This window comes from Ahaetulla prasina, chromosome 2 (genome assembly GCF_028640845.1).
Source record: "Ahaetulla prasina isolate Xishuangbanna chromosome 2, ASM2864084v1, whole genome shotgun sequence".
Taxonomy (NCBI): Eukaryota; Metazoa; Chordata; class Lepidosauria; order Squamata; family Colubridae; genus Ahaetulla; species Ahaetulla prasina.
Genome location: NC_080540.1, coordinates 189,497,514 through 189,516,861, shown reverse-complemented (window position 1 = coordinate 189,516,861; position 19,348 = coordinate 189,497,514). Strand labels below are relative to the sequence as shown.

At 38.9% G+C, this 19,348-nt stretch overlaps 1 protein-coding gene across 13 annotated transcripts in view; it reads right to left on the bottom strand.

Moving 5' to 3' along the window:
* CFAP91 (cilia and flagella associated protein 91) overlaps positions 1-19,348 on the bottom strand; it is a 79,397-nt gene that overhangs the window by 37,397 nt on the left and 22,652 nt on the right. For 2 of the 13 annotated variants that reach the window (XM_058174211.1, XM_058174214.1), the window contains 6 exons: positions 16,631-16,777; positions 15,609-15,830; positions 14,612-14,760; positions 13,798-13,889; positions 12,070-12,347; positions 1,006-5,138 (listed from right to left, as the gene is read on the bottom strand). In XM_058174211.1, coding sequence (XP_058030194.1) covers positions 12,082-12,347; positions 13,798-13,889; positions 14,612-14,760; positions 15,609-15,830; positions 16,631-16,777 — 876 coding nt within the window. In that variant the 3' untranslated portion in view covers positions 1,006-5,138; positions 12,070-12,081. Of the gene's footprint in view, positions 1-1,004; positions 5,139-12,069; positions 12,348-13,797; positions 14,147-14,611; positions 14,761-15,608; positions 15,831-16,630; positions 16,778-19,348 lie in introns of those variants that run through there. The other 11 variants (XM_058174218.1, XM_058174219.1, XR_009153985.1 and 8 more) reach the window with 10 other exon arrangements.

Here is a 19,348-nt window from a genome sequence, read left to right as displayed (position 1 = left end):
TCTAAGAGGGCAGCCTCTTAGAACCGTATCAGACAGAGCTGTTCCTTTAACATATCAGCACATTATTTATCTTTGAACTGATCTTTGGTCCTTGATAGTTATCAAATGTGATGTTTATTTGCACAAGCAAAAAATTTAGGTCAGATGACCACGGAAGTTTATTCTGTCAATATTCTAGAAAGCTAGATGCATAAATTATGTGACTACTGCTTCAATTAAAAAAAATATTGCCAGAGGGTCTTCATTTGTTATTGATCATACAAGCACTTGCTAGCTGGAATAAGACAAAATGGGATCGGAACATACAGGAAGTGGACTTAAATAAGCATAAAAGCTTCATTTTCAGGTTCCTGCCATCTCTTCATTTAGCTAAAATGGATTGGAACCAGAAGTACATCCATCCTTTATTGCTTGCTTGTTTACAGACAATGTTTTCTCTCCTCTTCTCCCACGCTGCTTTTCTATATCATACTTGCTTGCTGCCTTTTCTTTATTTTGCTCAGTGGTGAAATCTGAACCAGTTTACTACACGTTCGCTAGCTGTGCATGTATGCGCAGTGCGCACCACACACCAAATGGAAGGTGCGAGCGCAGTGCATGCCAAAAGGAAACACGGGGTAAGTAGAACAGCGCACAGGGAGTGGGTGGGTGATTAGCTGTGGCGCGCAATCTTTTTTTACCTTTTAAAAGCATTTTTTAAATATCCTATTCAGCCGAATATGTTGTAAAAAATGCTTTTAAAAGTTAAAAAAAGGCTCTGATGATGAGGCAGCTCAGCTGGGATCGTCAGAGCCTTTTTTCTACCTTTTAAAAGCATTTTTACAACCTATTTGGCTGAATAGGTTATTTAAAAAATGCTTTTAAAAGGTAAAAAAAGAGGCTCTGATGATCACGCATCAGAGCCTTTTTTTTAACCTTTTAAAAGCATTTTTTAAAAGAAGCGGTAAGTGGGGAAGCGGGTGACCGGGCATTGGGTGGGCATGGACAGGGGTGGGCCAGGGATTTTTGCTAACGGTTCTCCGAACCACCCGCAGCCATCGCTACCGGATCAGTTGATCTGGTCCGAACTGGGAGCATTTCACCCCTGATTTTGCTTCTCCTAAAATGATTTCTCTTCTAATTTCTAGAAATTACATTAGATATACTGTCTTTTTCTCTTTCCCTCTGTGTCCTGGTTTTCCTGTGAGAGACTCTTTTTCCATTATATTTTTCTTAGTTTCACATCTTGACTGCAAATGTATATATATATGTATGCATACACATTCTTCTCAATGCTTATTTGTCTATACCTGAGAAGTGTTTTAATCCACAGTAAAGTTTTTTAAAAAGAAAGTTATTCCACTTCCACTTTACTCTTCAACTTTTCAGATTGTGATTTGGCTCTGTCAGGAAGAATTCGGTTGTTCTAAATTTTCCATTTTGTGGAATAGTCTTCCAAAATCTTGCCAGCTTTGTTGGCCTTACCCAAGTCAATGATAGATTCCAATCATCAGGATTAAGTGCTGTTTCATCAGTGTTTGTAAAGAGCATGGCTAAACTGGTGACTATCATGCAATTCTAACAGTTCTTTTTGAAATTAGATTACCTCATCCAGGGGTCTTGCAACATTTTAATAGTGCAATCAGTTAAGGGTTGATCAGAGCCTAATTTATTAATGGAATCTGAAATATAGTCAGAAGGGCACTTCTTGTACAACTAAGTCCTTTCCACCCATATCTGACCACTGTTGCATACTTTCCATTTTGTCCTATGAATTCATACTGTTACTCATTAGCTGATACTACCTACCGTAATTGTTCATTTCTTCTGTTAAAATTAGCTGATTCCAGTTCTGTGTCAATTTCCTTTTCTTTCTTAAAAGCTCCTTGCAATCTCTTAATTGCTCTCTTAGCAATCCGGACTCTCCACACTGACCAGACCAGAAGAAACTAATTTGTTACACTACTTTCTACTACACCATGGTAAAATAGGAAGGTCAATTCTGCTGATCCACTTGACCAAGTTGAATCCATTAAATGACAAATTAACTTTGTAGATTGATGGCCCAGTTCTGATTCCATCCCTTGCGAGTAGGAATCTTACTTTAAAAGTATATGTATGAAGTATTTCCATTAAAATATCTTCAGAAATTACCAATGTGTACACACATATACGCTGAAAGGGATCCATGCCAAAACGAGATTTTTAACTCCTGAACTGAAGATGGCACAATGCAGACTCTTTGGAGATTGCAGCACATGCCAATAACCAAGGAAGATGGTACAATCATAGGGCAGGCATTCACTCCTGGAGCAACTCTTTTAATTTATAATGTATTTTTAGTGAATTGAATGAAATTATGTGGGTGATAAGAACATCAGAATTTTTCTAAACTTTTAAGCAGCTTGCTAATTAGTCATAGGATAAAATGTTCTGTTAGAATTGCGGCATGTTATTTGCTTCAAGGTACTAAAATCTTCCCTTTTTCTCTCAAAATCATAGTAAACTGATGATGCATGGATGCTGATGCTGCAAAACAAACAAACCAAATCAGGACTTACACAACAATCCTTGGGACCCCAAGGACAAACACCGATGAAAAAAAAGGCTGTGCTAAAGAATATGAAAAAGAAAAAAGTGTTTATTAGTTACATTTATCCTCTGCTGCAATCCAACTGATTATTAACTTTTAAAAAAATATAGTAAAGTACAATATCAATAGTTGTACAGTAAAATTGTATGTGTGTGTCTTAACTAGCCTTAAGTGCTAATCCTGGAAACCTAGGTGGGTACAGCTGTGGAAATATGGGGGCTGTTGACAGATTTGGAGTATGGAAAATAAGCCGTGCTAGCTAATTGATGCTGCAGACACCCAGTGTCCAATTCATGCTCTAAATTCAGAGTATTTTAAATAAATGTTTGCCCAGTCCCAGCCATGTTGTGATTTGAATAAGTTTTTACTTTTTCATCTTCTGGAAATGGTTCTCTTTTCTAAGATCTTAAATTTTGTTATGTCCTATTGATACAGCTTGTTGAATGTGTTTTATTGCCAATTTAAAGCATAAAACGGGACAAGCAGCATACTATATATGGTATTTGAAGAAATTGTATCTTTCAGTTCCTAAATTCTAGTAATAATCTTTCTAATTACCATAAAATCAAACTTTGCTTCCTATATTAAGAATTTTAGCTCATTTTGCTTATTTCTTATTTGATGAGTATTGTAATCTAAATGATGGTGGTCAGAAATATCATGGATCAGTGTCCTATTTTTTCAAAGTGGTTTAATGATAGGACTGTCCAAAAGTCCTCAACTTATGGCCACATTGAGCCCAGAATTTCTGTTGCTTAGTGAGTTTTGCCCCATCTTGTGACTTTTCTTGCCACAGTTGTTAAATGAATCACTAATTGGTAAATTAGTAACATGGTTGTTAAGTGAAACTGGTTTCCCCATTGACTTTGTCAAAAGTCACAAAAGTTCACAAAAGGTAGTATCAACTGAAAGTAGAAAGTTCGTTATTTCTTCCTGATCCCTCAGAGACAAATTATTACCTGCCTTTATACTCAGACACTTAAGATGGCTCAGAGGGGAAAGTGTGTTAAAATTTTAATTTTCCTCCTTTGGTTAACATTTATGACAAAAACATTTTTCTTGCCTTATTTGCTCATTCAGCAATTATATACCGCTAATACTAGCTATTATAATGTCCTGTATAAATATCTCTGCTTATTCGCAAGAATCCAATCATACAAAATGAGCACTCAAACAATGATGAAAACGTATCTCTAGCATTCAGTAATGGCTCCACACGCTTGAGCATGTAGAACATTGGTTTTTTCTGGCCACTCTAGTTCTTGCCTTTTGCTTCCATACTTTTCCAGCTCTAATTCAACTTCAGTGGTTGAATTTTTTGCAATTAGCAGGAGTGAGAGGATACTAGGAATGCAGCCTCCTGGTGGCAGGTGACCCCTCACTGTGGGCCAGAGAAGCCATTCCCAAATTGTTCCAATTCACTTTTAAGGCTGCCCCAAAACTCAAATGGGGTGCAGGTGGAGAGAAGATTGGTTTGCCCCAATCCGTGTGAGCGAAGCAAACCAACCTCATGCCACCATCCCACAGAGCCCATGATACTTGTTATCTGAGCATTGTTGGGCATCCTGGCTCCTCTGTGATGTTCCCATGTGCTGGTGACAAATCTGGTGACAGCAGTTCCTATCTGTTCATTCTGTTTGTGTACTAGTATTGACACCAGAAATAGAAATCATAAAGTGAATTGTGTTGTGGTCTGCTGGCGGCCTGCAGAGCTGGAAGCAGAGTTGGAAAGTGAGGAGGCTGGGGAGGAACATGGACCAGTCCTGGAGTCTGGGGAAGGCTCGGACAAGGGCTCTGCGTCGGAGGTAGAGATGGGGCCAAGGCCATCTGGGAGTTATGTGCTGACATCAGAGAGGCAGAGGAACAGGGGAAGCCATGCGCAGAGCTGCCAGAAGGTAAGAACAGTTAAGACAAAAGGGGCGACTTAGGAGTAAGGCTGAAAGATGATTGGCCCCTCCCATAAGACATAAAGAGAGAGCAAAGGGACATGAGCCTTTGTAGGAAGCAACTGTTCGTTCTGGTCGGTTTACACTCTGAAGTTTCGTTTGGACTTTGTGCTCCGTTTGGACTTGCAAAGCTAATTGGCAATTAGGTATTTGGCAGCGTTTCAAGGGAGATAAAGGTGGGTGCTTATCAGCCTTATCCCGAAAGACTGTGGAAGCCTTCTGTCGAACTATTCACAAACTGCTTGGGACTCATTACAGGCTGTGAATGAACATAATTCACAGCCATCTCAATAAAAGGGTTTTTTTTGGACTAAAATTGTGATTTATGCTTTGTCAGGAAGCCTAGGTCAGAACAAACTGGTTCAACAATCCCCCTCAAATTACCTGGTGAAGGGGGAATTTCTTTTATGATCCAGCTCTTCTAGTCATGATGTTAATCCAGTGTGATCATTAGTGTTGGAAAAAGAGTTTTTCTACCTCTGCATTCAACATCTGGGGGCTCCAGCCTCTCCTTGCCATTTTCCATCAAGGCAGTTGACATCATTAGTGTTTGCTGTCTATCCTTGTTATCTTCTCACTTGGTAGGCTGGACTGAGAAGAGGAAAGTAGGAAAGAAAGGCCTGGGACCCAATCACACCAACTTAATTAGCAGACATCTTACTTAGCTCATATTAGGAACCTCTCCTTGCCCTGCTCTACAAGGAGGTACTTTCGACTGAACCGATGATCATATTCTAAAGCAATTCCCAAAGCAATACTGATTCTAGTAGATTCCTCACTACTACTAAGTAAAATCCAAAAACTAGAATATGTGCAACAAGTTAGGATATTCATAAATGAAAACATATACCTGCTATGACTCCCGAGGACATGGACAGGTTGCTGGGTAGATTGAATGCCACCACATGTTTACTGGACCCGTGCCCCTCCTGGCTGGTGCTGGCCACTCAGGAGGTGACACGAGGCTGGCTCCAGGGGATTACGAGTGCTTCTTTGTTGGAGGGAGTCTTTCCGGCCGCCTTGAAAGAGGCGGTGGTGAGGCCCCTCCTCAAGAAGCCTTCCTGACCCGCTGTTTTAGGTAATTATCGTCAGTCTCCAACCCGCCGCGCGAGGGTTGTAGAGAGTATGGTGGCATATCAGTTTCCCCTTCACCTGGAGGAAACTGTCTATCTGGACCCGTTCCAGTCCGGCTTCCGGCCCGGTTACAGCACTGAGACGGCTTTGGTCGCGTTGGTGGATGATCTCTGGAGGGCCAGGGATAGGGGTTATTCCTCTGCCCTGGTCCTATTAGACCTCTCAGCGGCTTTCGATACCATCGACCATGGTATCCTGCTGCGCCGGTTGGGGGGATTGGGAGTGGGAGGCACCGTTTATCGGTGGTTCTCCTCCTATCTCTCCGACCGGTCGCAGACGGTGTTGACGGGGCAGAGGTCACCCGGGGCGCCTCACTTGTGGGGTGCCGCAGGGGCCGATTCTCTCGCCCCTTTTGTTCAACATCTATATGAAGCCGCTGGGTGAGATCATCAGTGGCTTCGGTGTGAGGTACCAGCTGTACGCTGATGACACCCAGCTGTACTTTTCCACACCGGGCCACCCCAATGAAGCCATTGAAGTGCTGTCCCGGTGTCTGGAAGCCGTACGGGTCTGGATGGGGAGGAACAGGCTCAAGCTCAATCCCTCCAAGAGGGAGTGGCTGTGGATGCCGGCATCCCGGTACAGTCAGCTGAGTCCGCGGCTGACTGTCGGGAGCGAGTCATTGGCCCCGATGGAGAGGGTGCGCAATTTGGGCGTTCTCCTGGATGAACGGCTGTCTTTTGAAGACCATTTGACGGCCGCTCCAGGAGAGCTTTCCACCAGGTTCGCCTGGTGCGCCAGTTGCGCCTTTCTAGACCGGGATGCCTTGTGCACAGTCACTCACGCCCTTGTGACGCCTCGCCTGACTACTGCAATGCTCTCTACATGGGGCTCCCCTTGAGGGGCATCCGGAGGCTACAGTTAGTCCAGAATGCAGCTGCGGGTGATTGAGGGAGCCCTCGTGGCTCCCGAGTGACACCTATCCTCGCCCGGCTGCACTGGCTACCTGTGGCCTTCCGGTGCGCTTCAAGGTGTTGGTGAATGTCTTTAAAGCGCTCCATGGCATAGGGCCGGGATACTTACGGGACCGCCTGCTGCTACCGAATACCTCTCACCGACCCGTGCGCTCTCACAGAGAGGAGCTCCTCAGGGTGGCGTCGGCGCGACAGTGTCGCCTGGCGACGCCCAGGGAAGGGCCTTCTGTGGGGCTCCGCCTCTGGAACGAACTCCCCAGGACTTCGTCAACTTCCGGACCTCCGAACCTTTCGCCGCGAGCTTAAAACCTACTTATTCATCTGCGCTGGACTGGGTTAGTGTTTTAATGGGTTTTAATGGGTTTTTAGCTCCAAATTTTAATCCGGGCCAATTTTAATAAGTTTTTTAATTGTATTTTAATTTGTATTTATTGTATTGTATTTTTACCTGGCTGTGAACCGCCCTGAGTCCTTCGGGAGAAGGGCGGTATACAAATTTAAATAATAAATAAATAAAATAAATATTTGAACGGCGGGTTACAATACTTTTTTTGCTTTTCTTTCCCAGAGAAAAATCTGCCACCATGACACATGCATTCTTCAGAATAACTGATTTGAAGGATCAGTTTAAAATTTACCCCCCCCCCCATTTTTTAAGAGAAGGTTGTTGAGAAGATAGACATGCAATAGTGTCAGAAAATCCTGGATAAAACAGGTTAACCCTTCATTCAGGTTTCAAACCTGAACATGAGATTGAAACAGCATTTTATTTATGCTTTTTGATTATCTTTGGAAGGAGAGTGATGGTAGGTAGTTGTTTCTATCCTTCCTCTGCCTAGTGGCCTTCAATGACGTTAATCATAGTATCCTGGATAGGTTGCAAGGTTAGGGTTGGGTGGCACTGGTTGCGCTAGTTGTCTTCCTTCCTCTGCGATCAGTTGCAGTCAGTGTTGTTGCAAAAAGTTCCTTTCCTGGGCCTCTACTTTGTGGGATCCCATAAAGTTTAGTATTCTCTCTGATTCTGTTTTAACATCTACAAGAAGCTGATGGATGAGATCATCTGACACGAGGGAGACTAGTTGTCATCGCGGCGAGAATGGATGTAAATAGTGAAGCTCTGCCGAGCTCCGTGAAAAACAACTAGTATCTGCTGACTGGGAAACCCTACGGGGACAAAGCTGCCTTGGATGGGTGGTGAAGAAAGTAGAGGCACTTCATCGACCACAAGGAATTCACGATTTCCTCATTAGATCCAAAGAAAGCTCTCCTGAAAGGCAGCAGGGACGACGGCCATTTTTGGCAAGTCACAAGCTGTGACAACTGGAACAATAAGATTTGTGCCGGAATGGTTCGTGGACAGAGCAGTGAAAGTGAGTGAGATTACTTCCAACTTTTATTCTAGAGACTTTAACTTAAGTCAAAGAATTTCAAAAATAATCTCCAAGAGTTAAGAAAGCAGCAATTAGATACACGGAGAAAGATTAAAAATTAAAGATTAAGAGGCGAAAGAAATGCCCAATGGAAGCTTTAAAATATTGAAAGCCTGGAAAAGACTAAAAATAATTGGAAAGGTGATTATTGGGAGAAACTGCTTTTCTTATTTTTATTTTTAAACCCCCTGGATTTATCTGTCAATTAACTCTTTGGAGAACACCGTTTAAGGTGGGAATTTGGAGCAGGGGAGCCATCTATTGGAAGAAGAGCAATACAGCATGGGAAACTAATGAAAGTGAGAATTGTTTAATACACATAAAGGAAGGAGAGAGACTAAACGACACCTGGAAGGTGGCTTGACCTTGACTCTATTCCAGAAGGTGTTTTGGATGTTTGGAAATATTTAAGTGAGCTTTTTGAAGATCCTTGAGACAAATTGCAAAGGACTAAAATTTTACTGAAGCTGTTTAATGGATGGTGGATTTGAAAGTTCTGAGGGAATAGAATAGAATTTTAGAATTTTAAAATTCTATCTGAGGGAATTTGGTGGACCAATTTGGACTTGGATTATTAAGATTATTTGACAGAAAATTATATGAGGCAAAAGAAGAAAGATGATAGAAGAAATGAGAAAAGAAGAAAATCTAAATACGAGTTCAAAATTTGGACAATTGGGAAAGTGAACAACTGGAAAACTATAAAGACTGTAAATTACTAAAGAGTTTTTAGATATTGGGACATTGGAACATCAGAGGTATATTGAATATTTTTAATATATCAAATATTTATAAAATGACTCAACAGGGGATAATAGAGACATATGAAGAAATGTTATTGATGCTTAAAAGTGAAACAATAAAGAACAATAAGGAGATAAGGGGACTGTCCAAAAATAAAGAAGTGAGCATAGAAAATCTTCAATGAACAGGGGGAAAAAAAAAAGATAGTATTAAGAAAATAGATGAGAAACCAGAAGAAGTGGGGGAGGAGACAAAGCAAAATAAGATACAAGAAGATAATGAAGACAGTGAAGACAATGAAGAGAAAGGATAATAAGTATGAATCAAATAGATAATCCCTTAAGAGTTTACAATAGAACAGAAAAAAAAGAAAGAAAAATCTCCTCCAAAAAAAGAAAGGACTATGGGTGGGTACTCAAAGGATGCAGCCGAAGGAGACAAGGGATAAGCCAAAGGGAATATTTAGTGGGTATAAAAATGTTAGAAAGAGAGATAAGATTCCAAGAGAAAGAAATTAAAGAGTGTCCAAAAAGACAATAAATGATGGAACTTCAAAAAGGTTAAGAGATAAAAGATAAAAAGTAGAAACCACAAAATGGAAAATAGTAGTATACATATCAATAGATAATAGAATTTATTATAATCATGAACAAATTAAGGTTAGAAGTTGGAAGTCTAGGATTAGGCAACCTAATTGTATTATTGTTATTATCTCTGTAAAAAGTATTGGAAACTATAATTATTAGGGACTAGAAATTTTGGGGATTTTGAGATATAATCCCGGGATTTATTAAATTTGCTTAATTATTGGCTTTATTAGTGTTTCTAGATATTTGGGATATTGGAATTATGATGGAATTGAGTAATTTTTAAAATATTAAAATATTAAAGATTCAACAGCGGACAACAAACGTTATAAAAAGAAAATTGATGTTTAAATGAATTTATGAAAAAAAGGGATAATCATAGAGAATGGTATTGCTAAAATTGGAAGATTAGGATTATGTATATTTAATGGTAGAGGATGCGATGGCTTAGTGGCTAAGATGCGAAGGAAACCTTTACCTTATATTTAATGGTGGTATTACTGTTAGCATTTTGTAAAAAGGATATTGACCCAGACAATGCACTTTCCACAAAATATGTATGGTGTTAAAGGAAGACTACAAATAAAACGTATACAAAAGAGATCATCTGACACCATGGAGTAAAGTACCATCCATATGCTGAATACATCTGCATTCCTGGCAAATTAAGCAATGTCCTGTCTCTGGATTTGGAGGCTTTGGGGGTTTGGGTGGGGAACAACAGTTCTTAGCACAAACCTTGGCAAGATAGAGTGACTTTGGGTTTTGAGGTTCTGGGAACTTACCATGTTTGGTGCTGGATGACCTATGTATAATGTTTGTCTTGATTTACTATCCTTGCTTGATGGACAGTTGTCAGTCATGAGTAGGAAGGCCTTTGTTAGTAACATTGATCCTGGATCAGAAGGCTCTATGCTCACTCACTCATGCCCTAGTTTCTCATATGGATTTCTGAATTTGTGGTCTACATAGACTGCCTTGAAAAGTAGCTAGAAAGCTGCAAACCCTCCTGGGGTAAAATATGGTAAAGTGGTAGCTATAGGTGTCCCTGGATCAATGCACGTTACACCTCTGCATTGGTTGCCAGTCTGCTTCTGGGTTTTCAGAATCCTGATAATAAGCTAAAAAACCCTATGTGGTATGGGGCTGGGTTATTTGAGGGCTACCTCTCCCCACTTACAGTTCCTCATCTAATCAGGCCCAGCAGAAGAGGCATATTATGGATCCTATCCCAAGGAATGTCATGTGATGAGATCCAGGAGAAGCTTTTTTGTGACAGTACCTGTCCTCTAGAACGACATCTCTACTGAAGTTAAATTGGCCCTGACCCTACTGACCTTTTGGAAGTTTGATGGAAGAGCACCAGTGGACTCATGCTTTTAACTCTTGGACTGGTGCCTTGGGAGTCTCCTGGACTTCAGGTCCAGGCTCACTGCTGCCACCAACGAGTAGTGCAATGCAGGGCTGGGCTGTGGTGGCTTAGCTTTGCATCACACACCCCATTTTGCATGTGGCCTATGCCAGGCGTCTCACAACTTCTTCCACCCTGAGGCACCCCCATTCTCCACTTAATGGAATTGCTTAACAACTGCAACAAGAGTGGTGGGATTGTGCTCATTGAGCAAAGTGCTCATGTGTGCCTCGACTTATGATCAAAATTCCAGGCTCAATTGTGGTTGTAATTTGAGAACTACCCTGAAGTGCCAAATTCACATGCTTTCAAAATTAGCCTTCAACATCTTGCATTTATTTCTGTTTGTTTTAATAAGCAATGCAATATTATTTATTAATTTTTGAGGATTGCCATGAATGCTGGCTGTTAACAACTTTACAGAAATATTTATTTCCTAAAATTGCAGGGTACTGAAATGAAATTTGCATTTGAACTTAGAGAAGAATTCTCAATGAAAACATTGAAAAGCTTAATAGATCAAAATTTTCTCTCCTTAAAACAGCTTTGCTTTTTCCTTTGGAATGTCTGAAATGTTTAGCTTTTTCCATGATCTCTATTGGTCAAACTAAGGATGCACCATTACAACTGGTTGCACTATTAAAGCCCTGGCTCCACTACACATAGGACAGAACATTCTTTTATCTGCCCAGTGCCATTCCCTAAAGATGGCCTAGGAGGATTTGTCTGCTAAAGGAAGCTTGGCTATCCCATTTCTTTCTTTTTGCCAACTGCAGATTACATAGCCTAAAAAGTCTCCGCCGTTTGCTTGTAGAAAGCTTTTGAAATTGAGTAGAAAGTGGCAGAATCCCCATACTGCTGAACTTTTAAGATAACACGTGAGTTGATTTAAATATATAGGTTTTGCCGTCTTAAAAATATTTATGTTAGCCTATTTATTTTACAAGCACAGTTTGTCCACCCAGGGGAATAAGGTATCCAATGGGATTGATTTCCATAAAAGGAGGATTCTAGTGGTTGGAGCATAGGATTGTAACTGAAGAACTGCTCATGTTCTTTCAACCCACGGGAGGATGATTCAAAACATTTCTATCAGCGTGAATCTTCCCCCCCACCATCCCTCTGCCCCAAGTATGGGGGACAGATTTGCTTCTTCCCAAAGCATTTTCTTGCAGAATTACACACATATAATCAAACTGCATCTATTTCAGGGTTAAAGCAGCAGTAGTTTATTGACAGTGTTGCTGACTGATAGGCACTTGCTTGCTAGACAGACACACTGTAGTATCCTCAAGCAGGCAATGCAACAATGAACCTTGGTCTAAACATACCATATTTCTGCTTCATTGTTCAGGAGGCCTGGCAGATTCAATGAAAGGGCTGACTTCGTACATTTTATCTTCCTGGCTTTGACTGTCTGGTGGCTTGATTTCCTGCTGCTTAGCAACATCTTGACCAGTAGGTGTAGCAGAAAGCAATCCGATCTGAGGAATATCTACACTGGTTGCCTGTTGAAACCCTGGGGAAAAGAGCTGCTCTACTGTTGTCTCTGTGTTTCCATGGATAATCTGATGAGCGGCATGAATATGCTTTCTCTGAGCCTGCCTCACTGTTTTGAGAAAAAGAATGAAAAAAGAGAAAGAGACCAACAATGGGTTTGGGAAAATTCAGTTCCACATTTTTTGCCCTCTCTATAGAAATGCACATATGCATTTCTTTCAAAGCACAGGACTGTAACTAAACCTATGTCAATGCAATATGGGGTTCTGATGGTATAGAGACCCAACCTTTTAGGACATGCCAGCCATTCTACTATAAGAGATGTGACATAATTAGCTCTTTCTCATCAAACAAGTCCCAACAGATCCTTAACAAAGTAGAAATTGTGGCTCAATATAGAGAAATATAAAGCTAAAGCATCTGAAATATAGAATATAATGGTGAGATAAGCATGCAAAATTCAGTAAACAAATATCACTAAAAGCTAATTGCCAATAATTGTATGGAATTACAATTATTTCCTCAAGATGAAGGTCAGCACCAAGGACCAAAGAAAATCAAAGTTAACTTCATAGCTTAATGATTTCCAAGGTCTTTGCACTTAGGCAGGAAAAACCAAATGTACAACTACAAAATAGGTGGTACTTGGCTCAAGAGTAGTGCCTGTGAGAGAGATTTAGATGTCCTAGTAGACCACCACTTAAGTATGAGTCAGCAGTGTGCTGCAGCTGCCAAAAAAGCCAATGCTAGGCTGCATCAACAGCGAGAGATACCATCAAGATCATGAGAAGTGATAGTACCACTCTATACTACACTGGTAAGACTACATTTGGAATATTGCATTCAATTCTGGGCACCACAATATAAAATAGATGCTGAAGTCCTAGAATACAAAGAGGAGCAACAAAGATAAGGGGTCTGGAGGCTAAATAGTATAATGAATGGTTTAAAGGAGCTAGGCATGTTTAGCCTAATGAGACCTAACAGCAGTCTTCCAAAACTTGAGGGGCTGTCATAAAGAAGGGGGTCAATCCAGTCTCGTTAATACTTGGGGGCAGGACAAGAAGCAATGGATGAAAAATCACCAAAAAGAGATCCAACCTGAAAGTAAGGAGAAATTTCCTGATGGTGAAAATAATCAGTGGAACAGCTTAATTCCTGAAATTGTGGGTGTTCCACTGCAGGAGGTTTTCAAGAAAAGATTGGACAACCATTTGTCTGGGATGGAATAAGGATTTCTGCCTTGATCCAAATGATTTGTGCTTTGTACTAGCACAGAGTCTGGTTGTGCAATTGCAGAAATGAAAAAAACCCTCTACAATTTTAAGTTATAAACCCCATTACACAATTATTGGCAGACTGAACCCAATAGATTCTGTTGTCTTTTCTAAGTTTATTTTAGACAACATGTTTTATCAAGGACAGAATTTACCCATTATTTGCTGCAGGTTTACTGACAATGTACTTACTTGAATTAATTATTCAGTAAAGCATTGCATAGCTGGATATTAGAACAAAGCAGCCAGAATACAAATTAACAAATCAGCTTTTTTCCTCACCTTTCTCCTTAATGGTCATTTTTCTCACTTCAGGGATCAGGAAGCTATAAACTAGTTCTGCCACAATCTCTTCAGACTGTAGATTACCCTGACTGGAGGGGAGGGGGGATCAGATAAATGAAAATGGTTACATTTTTGGCATTTTTAAAAAGTTATTTTCTCTTTCATACCAAGAGTATTAGTTATTCATGTATCAATCAATGAGACAGTCTCACCATCTGTTCAAAAAATGCAGGTAAAAGGGTCTGGAAAAAATGTTCTTTGGTCCACATTTATTTCAGTCCTATTTCAGGATCTGTAACATCTCATCTCCATGCACAATTATCAAAATGATAAGAAAAAAATATTGCTGCAGGAAAATGGAAGAAACTGAATTTCATTTTTTTTCCATTTCATTTTTTTCACTTTAAAAATGTACATGTGATATCCTGTTAACTTCAAATCACATGTGTTAATAGAACAGACTATTTGACAGTTCAGAAAAGAACTTTAAAAAAAGAAAAGAAAGATTGTTGAGCACAAATGAACACAAACAGAGACTCCCCAAAGAGTCTGAAATTCATACTGTACACACAGAGACAGAAAAAGTTTGCAAAAGGTTCATTTTGGGTATTATAAAATCTATCTTATTATATGCAATTATTTAGCTCTAGACCAGATCAGTTGTTACAGTACTTCTGTTATGTTATGTTATGTTATGTTATGTTATGTTATGTTATGTTATGTTATGTTATGTTATGTTATGTTATGTTATGTTATAGTACTTTTGTTATGTTCATTTTATGAATGCTGCTATTTCCTCAGGAGCGCATACCGTGTTTCCATTTCATAGGCAATATTATTGATTTCTACAGCCATTCTCTGAATCTCTTCTCTAGATTGTTCTTCAGCTGTACTCTCCATGCTGTTCAAGATAACATCTTCTAGATATGAATCAACTGTTTTTTGGTGTACTTTAACAACCTGAAAAAAACTCAAATTAGAATTTCCCCCCACTGCTATAAGCTTATTGCTTTAGGAATAATTTATTATTTGGATCATTTTTCACTATTCTTTTTCTTTGGAATTGTCCTGCTTCACTCACTTTTTATATTACACTTGGCTAACATAATCTATGAGATCAGACACCTGTTTCTTTCAATATTCTTTTAATGAATACTTCTAGATCTAAGTGTTTAAATATGTACAACATCATTGCACCTCCAACATGTTCAATATGAGATAGTAAATTCTGCCTTGAATTAAGTTCTGGAAGATGTCAAGAATATGTTAATACAGTTTCTTGATAATAATACAAGTGTAAATTGTCACTTTGGGGATATTGTTTTGCCTTCCCAGCCTAGCCAAGAGGTCTTCCCAGGTGGCCTACATTCAACACTAACATATTGACAACTCCTATGTCTCTAAATGAAGTAAATCCTCCTTATTGATCTTACTGCTGCAATGTTTCCTATTGGTCTTGTGTAAATAAGCAATTGTACTTTAATCATCCTCTCTCAATTACCCCACCACTATTGTGATTAAATGCAGAGCATGATTCAGATTTAATTCGCCAATGAAGAAGCTAAAGAAATTTAGTGGAAAACTGGGTGATGTGAGATGAAGATGATAATACAATGCTAGTTCAGTTGTAAGCTATGTCCACTTTCAGCAGTTTGACTTCCTCCTTGTCTTCATCACAGAAACATTACCTCTGCACATACTGGACACAGGATTAAGGCATCTTGTTCAGGTAATCTGAACAAATGCAATTGTACCATGACCTAGCTTAAACCCCCATGAGCATATTTAATAGTATTTCCCACACTTGCCTGTCTAAAGATCTCATCCTCTTCACGTCTGCGTCTCTCTTCCACCTGTCGACGTCCACTTTCCTCTGCTTCCCGCATTCGGCGCTGCCTTTCTGCTAACATAGCAAAAGCATGGATTCTCCGCTCATCCTGTAGTCGAATCAATTCTTTAGAGAGGAAATCCAACATATTTGCAAGGACTCTTCCTTCTACACGAGCCAAATGCTTTTCCATGAGAGACATCTAAGGGAAGTACAGGAATATATCATTCCTATTTAATTGGTTTATCATTTCAATAATTTTATCTGCTTTTTGGAGCTAATGTTTAAAAAACATTAAACATCTTTAATGAGATTGATGTCCAAGCCTAGAATCTGAACCAGAATCTAACACCCTGAGGGGGGACTGAAATTATTTCTGGTATTATGAAAATAACCAGGCTTTCCTGAAGTCTTTGCATATTTTCACAAATAACAATTGGCTTCCAAAGTTTTCCTCAGAAGTGCTAAATAATATAACAACAAAAAGTAGATACTGTACAATTTAGAGAATTTGATAGTTATGCTCTATGTTCTCTGATTTCTCAGCAACCATTATTTACCCAACTGGGCCACTACAATAATTGGGGAATCATTCTGAGATGTTTAAACGTTAGCTTCATTTTTTTTTCATTTTCATGTTTTAGTTTAGTTTTATTGTAGTTTTACTAATATTTCATAGCCACTTGCTCTTTAATTCACATAACAACATTGAAGAACATTAGTATATTGATTTTTAGTATTCAGTTTTGATGTTGGACTGAACAAAACAAGTGATTTCCCAGGGACGTAAAATTACAGATTGAAGTACCATAGGAATGAACTTTCCTAACATCACAGCCTTCTAACTATTCTAATTAACACCAAAGACTGAAATTGGTTGAAAACTCTGCCCTGAATACCATATACTTCCCTAGATGGGAAGTTACCATCATCAGCTTCTGTTACATATATTTTGCAAAAATAATTTACTATAAAATCAATTTCCTCCATTTATAGCCAAACCTTATGTTCATGCAAATCCCGCTGCCGTTGTAAGGCTAAAGTCACTTGTTTTTCAGCCTTCTTCAACAACTGTCCATCTTCCTGAAGTGCATGTGTGGTGCGTAACTCACAAATCAATTCTAGACGCTTTTCCTTTCCTTCAAACATCTGTTTTTAATATTGAGAAATCCAAGGACATGATTGATTTAAGATAAAGTCACAGTGAATGACATCTACCAAATTTGCTCAACCTTTTAAACAAATATTTTTAATAAAACTATTTTAATGAAATGACAATAAAACATAAATATATAAAATACAGCAGCTCATTCTTATGGTTTCTATTCTATGTCAGGATACCCAGGATAAAGTCTATGCAAGATCATGCAATATTGGAATGCAACATTATGCAAGCACAAGCAATAGAAAAAAGTCAAACTAGAGTCTTGAACTTTAAGAGAGCTTATTTCAATAAACTTATAGAGAGCTTTGGAAGAATTCCATGGATAAGAGTCCTCAAGTGAAAAACAACTCAAGAAGCTTGGGAAATTTTGAAAAGTGAGATTATAAAAGCTCAGTCTAGCACAATACCAATGAAAAAGAAAAATAACAGCTCCAAAAAGAAGCCAGCATGGCTGCATAAAGAACTCTCTGATAAATTGGAAGACAAAAAGGACAAGTATAAAAAGTGCAAAGAGGGACACATAACTAAGACAGAATATATTATTATTATTATTATTATTATTATTATTATTATTATTATTATTATTATTATTATTATTATTTTAAGTTTTTATTGGTTTTACTACAACGACAAAACATAAGACAAACATACATAACATAAACACTCTGTGTTTATATGACGGTTTTGTTCCTTCGGCTTTCTGCTTTATACATTCCCTTTTTCCCTTCTTTTTTATTATCTTTGACTTTATCATCTCTTTACATCTAGTTTCATTTATTTACAATATTTTACGCATTTGTTATCTTCTCTTTTCCATCCTTTTTTCTATTCAGTTTTCCTATTCCCCAACCACTCATACCATTTGATCCATATTTGATACTATTCTCTCTTCTTTTTCCTTTATTTCTTTCGTTAATTTATCCATCTCCGCACAATCCAGAATTGTCTTGATTGTTTCTTCTTCTGTTGGTCTCTTTTCATTTTTCCAAAGCTGTGCATAAGCAATCCTTGCCGCTGTAATTATGTATAATATCAAATACTGAATATTTTTACTATAAGTTCTGGTTAGTATCCCAAGTAAGATCGTCTCTGGTTTCAAGTACACCTTATGTCCACTTATCTCTTCTGTCCAGTTTCTGATTCTGGACCAAAATTTTTTCGCCTTAGGGCATGTCAACTAAGGCAGAATATTAGTAAATAGCTCAAGCCTGCAAAGATGAAGAGGAAAAATAAGGCTCACAATGAACTAAGGGTTTCAACAAAAGTAAAAAAATACAAAAAGAGCTTCTTTCAACATGTTAAAAACAAGAAAAATTCAAGGAAGCAGTTGGTCCATTGGTGGGAGAAAGTGGCAAGAAGGTGGCAAGCAACAGGGAAAAAGCAGAACTACTTAACTTGTTTTTTTCATCTGTCTTTACACAAAGAGAAAAAATAGTTCAATCTATCAAAAACAGAACCGCAAAAAATAGATTAGGAACACAAGTTAAAATAGGGAAGAAAATGGTATGTGAGCCTAGATGAGTTCAAATCACCAGGACCGGATGGATTACACCCCAAGGTTCTGAAGGAACTGGCAGACGTGCTCTCAGAACCACTGAACTATATCTTTCAAAGATCCTGGAGCACAGGGGAGCTGCCAGAGGACTGGAAAAGAGCTGATGTAGTTCCCATCTTCAAAAAATGAAAAAAAAATAATAATCCAGGAAACTACAGATCTATCAGCCTGACCTCCATACCTGGGAAGATTCTGGAAAAGATAATCAAGCAACGAATCAGCGTACATCTAGAAGCAAACAAAGTAATAACCAAAAGCCAAGATGGTTTGTCAAAAATAGGTAATACCAAACAAATTGTATTGTATTTTTTGACAAAGTGACAAAATTAGTGGACCAGAGGAATCCTGTGGATATAATTTACTTGGACTTCAGAAAGGCATTTGATAAAACCTACTACTTGATAAGATAGAAAAATGTGGGTTAGACAGCATCACCACCAGATGGATTCGTAACTGGCTGACCAACCACACTGAACGTGTAGTCCTCAATGGGAATTGCATCTACATAAAGGGAAGTATGCAGTGGGGTACCCCAAGGATCCTTTTTAGGCCCAGTACTCTTCAACATCTTCATCAAAGATTTGGAAGAGAGGATAGATGGGGAACTCATTAAATTTGCAGACACCAAGCTGGCAGGAATAGCCAACACTTCAGAAGATAGGTTTAAGATACAGAAGGATCTTTACAGATTTGAACATTGGGTGCTATCTAACAAAATGAAATTCTGTGGTTAAAAAAGTAAGGTTCTGCATTTAGGCAAGAAAAATAAAATGCACAGGTACAGTATATGTGGTACCTCATTCAATAGTAATTGTGAGAGGGAACTTGGAGTCCTAGTGGACAACCATTTAAATATGAGCCAGCAGTGTGCTGCAGCTGCCAAAAAAGCCAACACAGTTCTAGGCTACATAAACAGAGGGATAGAATCAAGATCACGTGAAGTGTTAGTGCCACTTTATAATGCCTTGGTAAGGCCACACTTGGAATACTGCATCCAGTT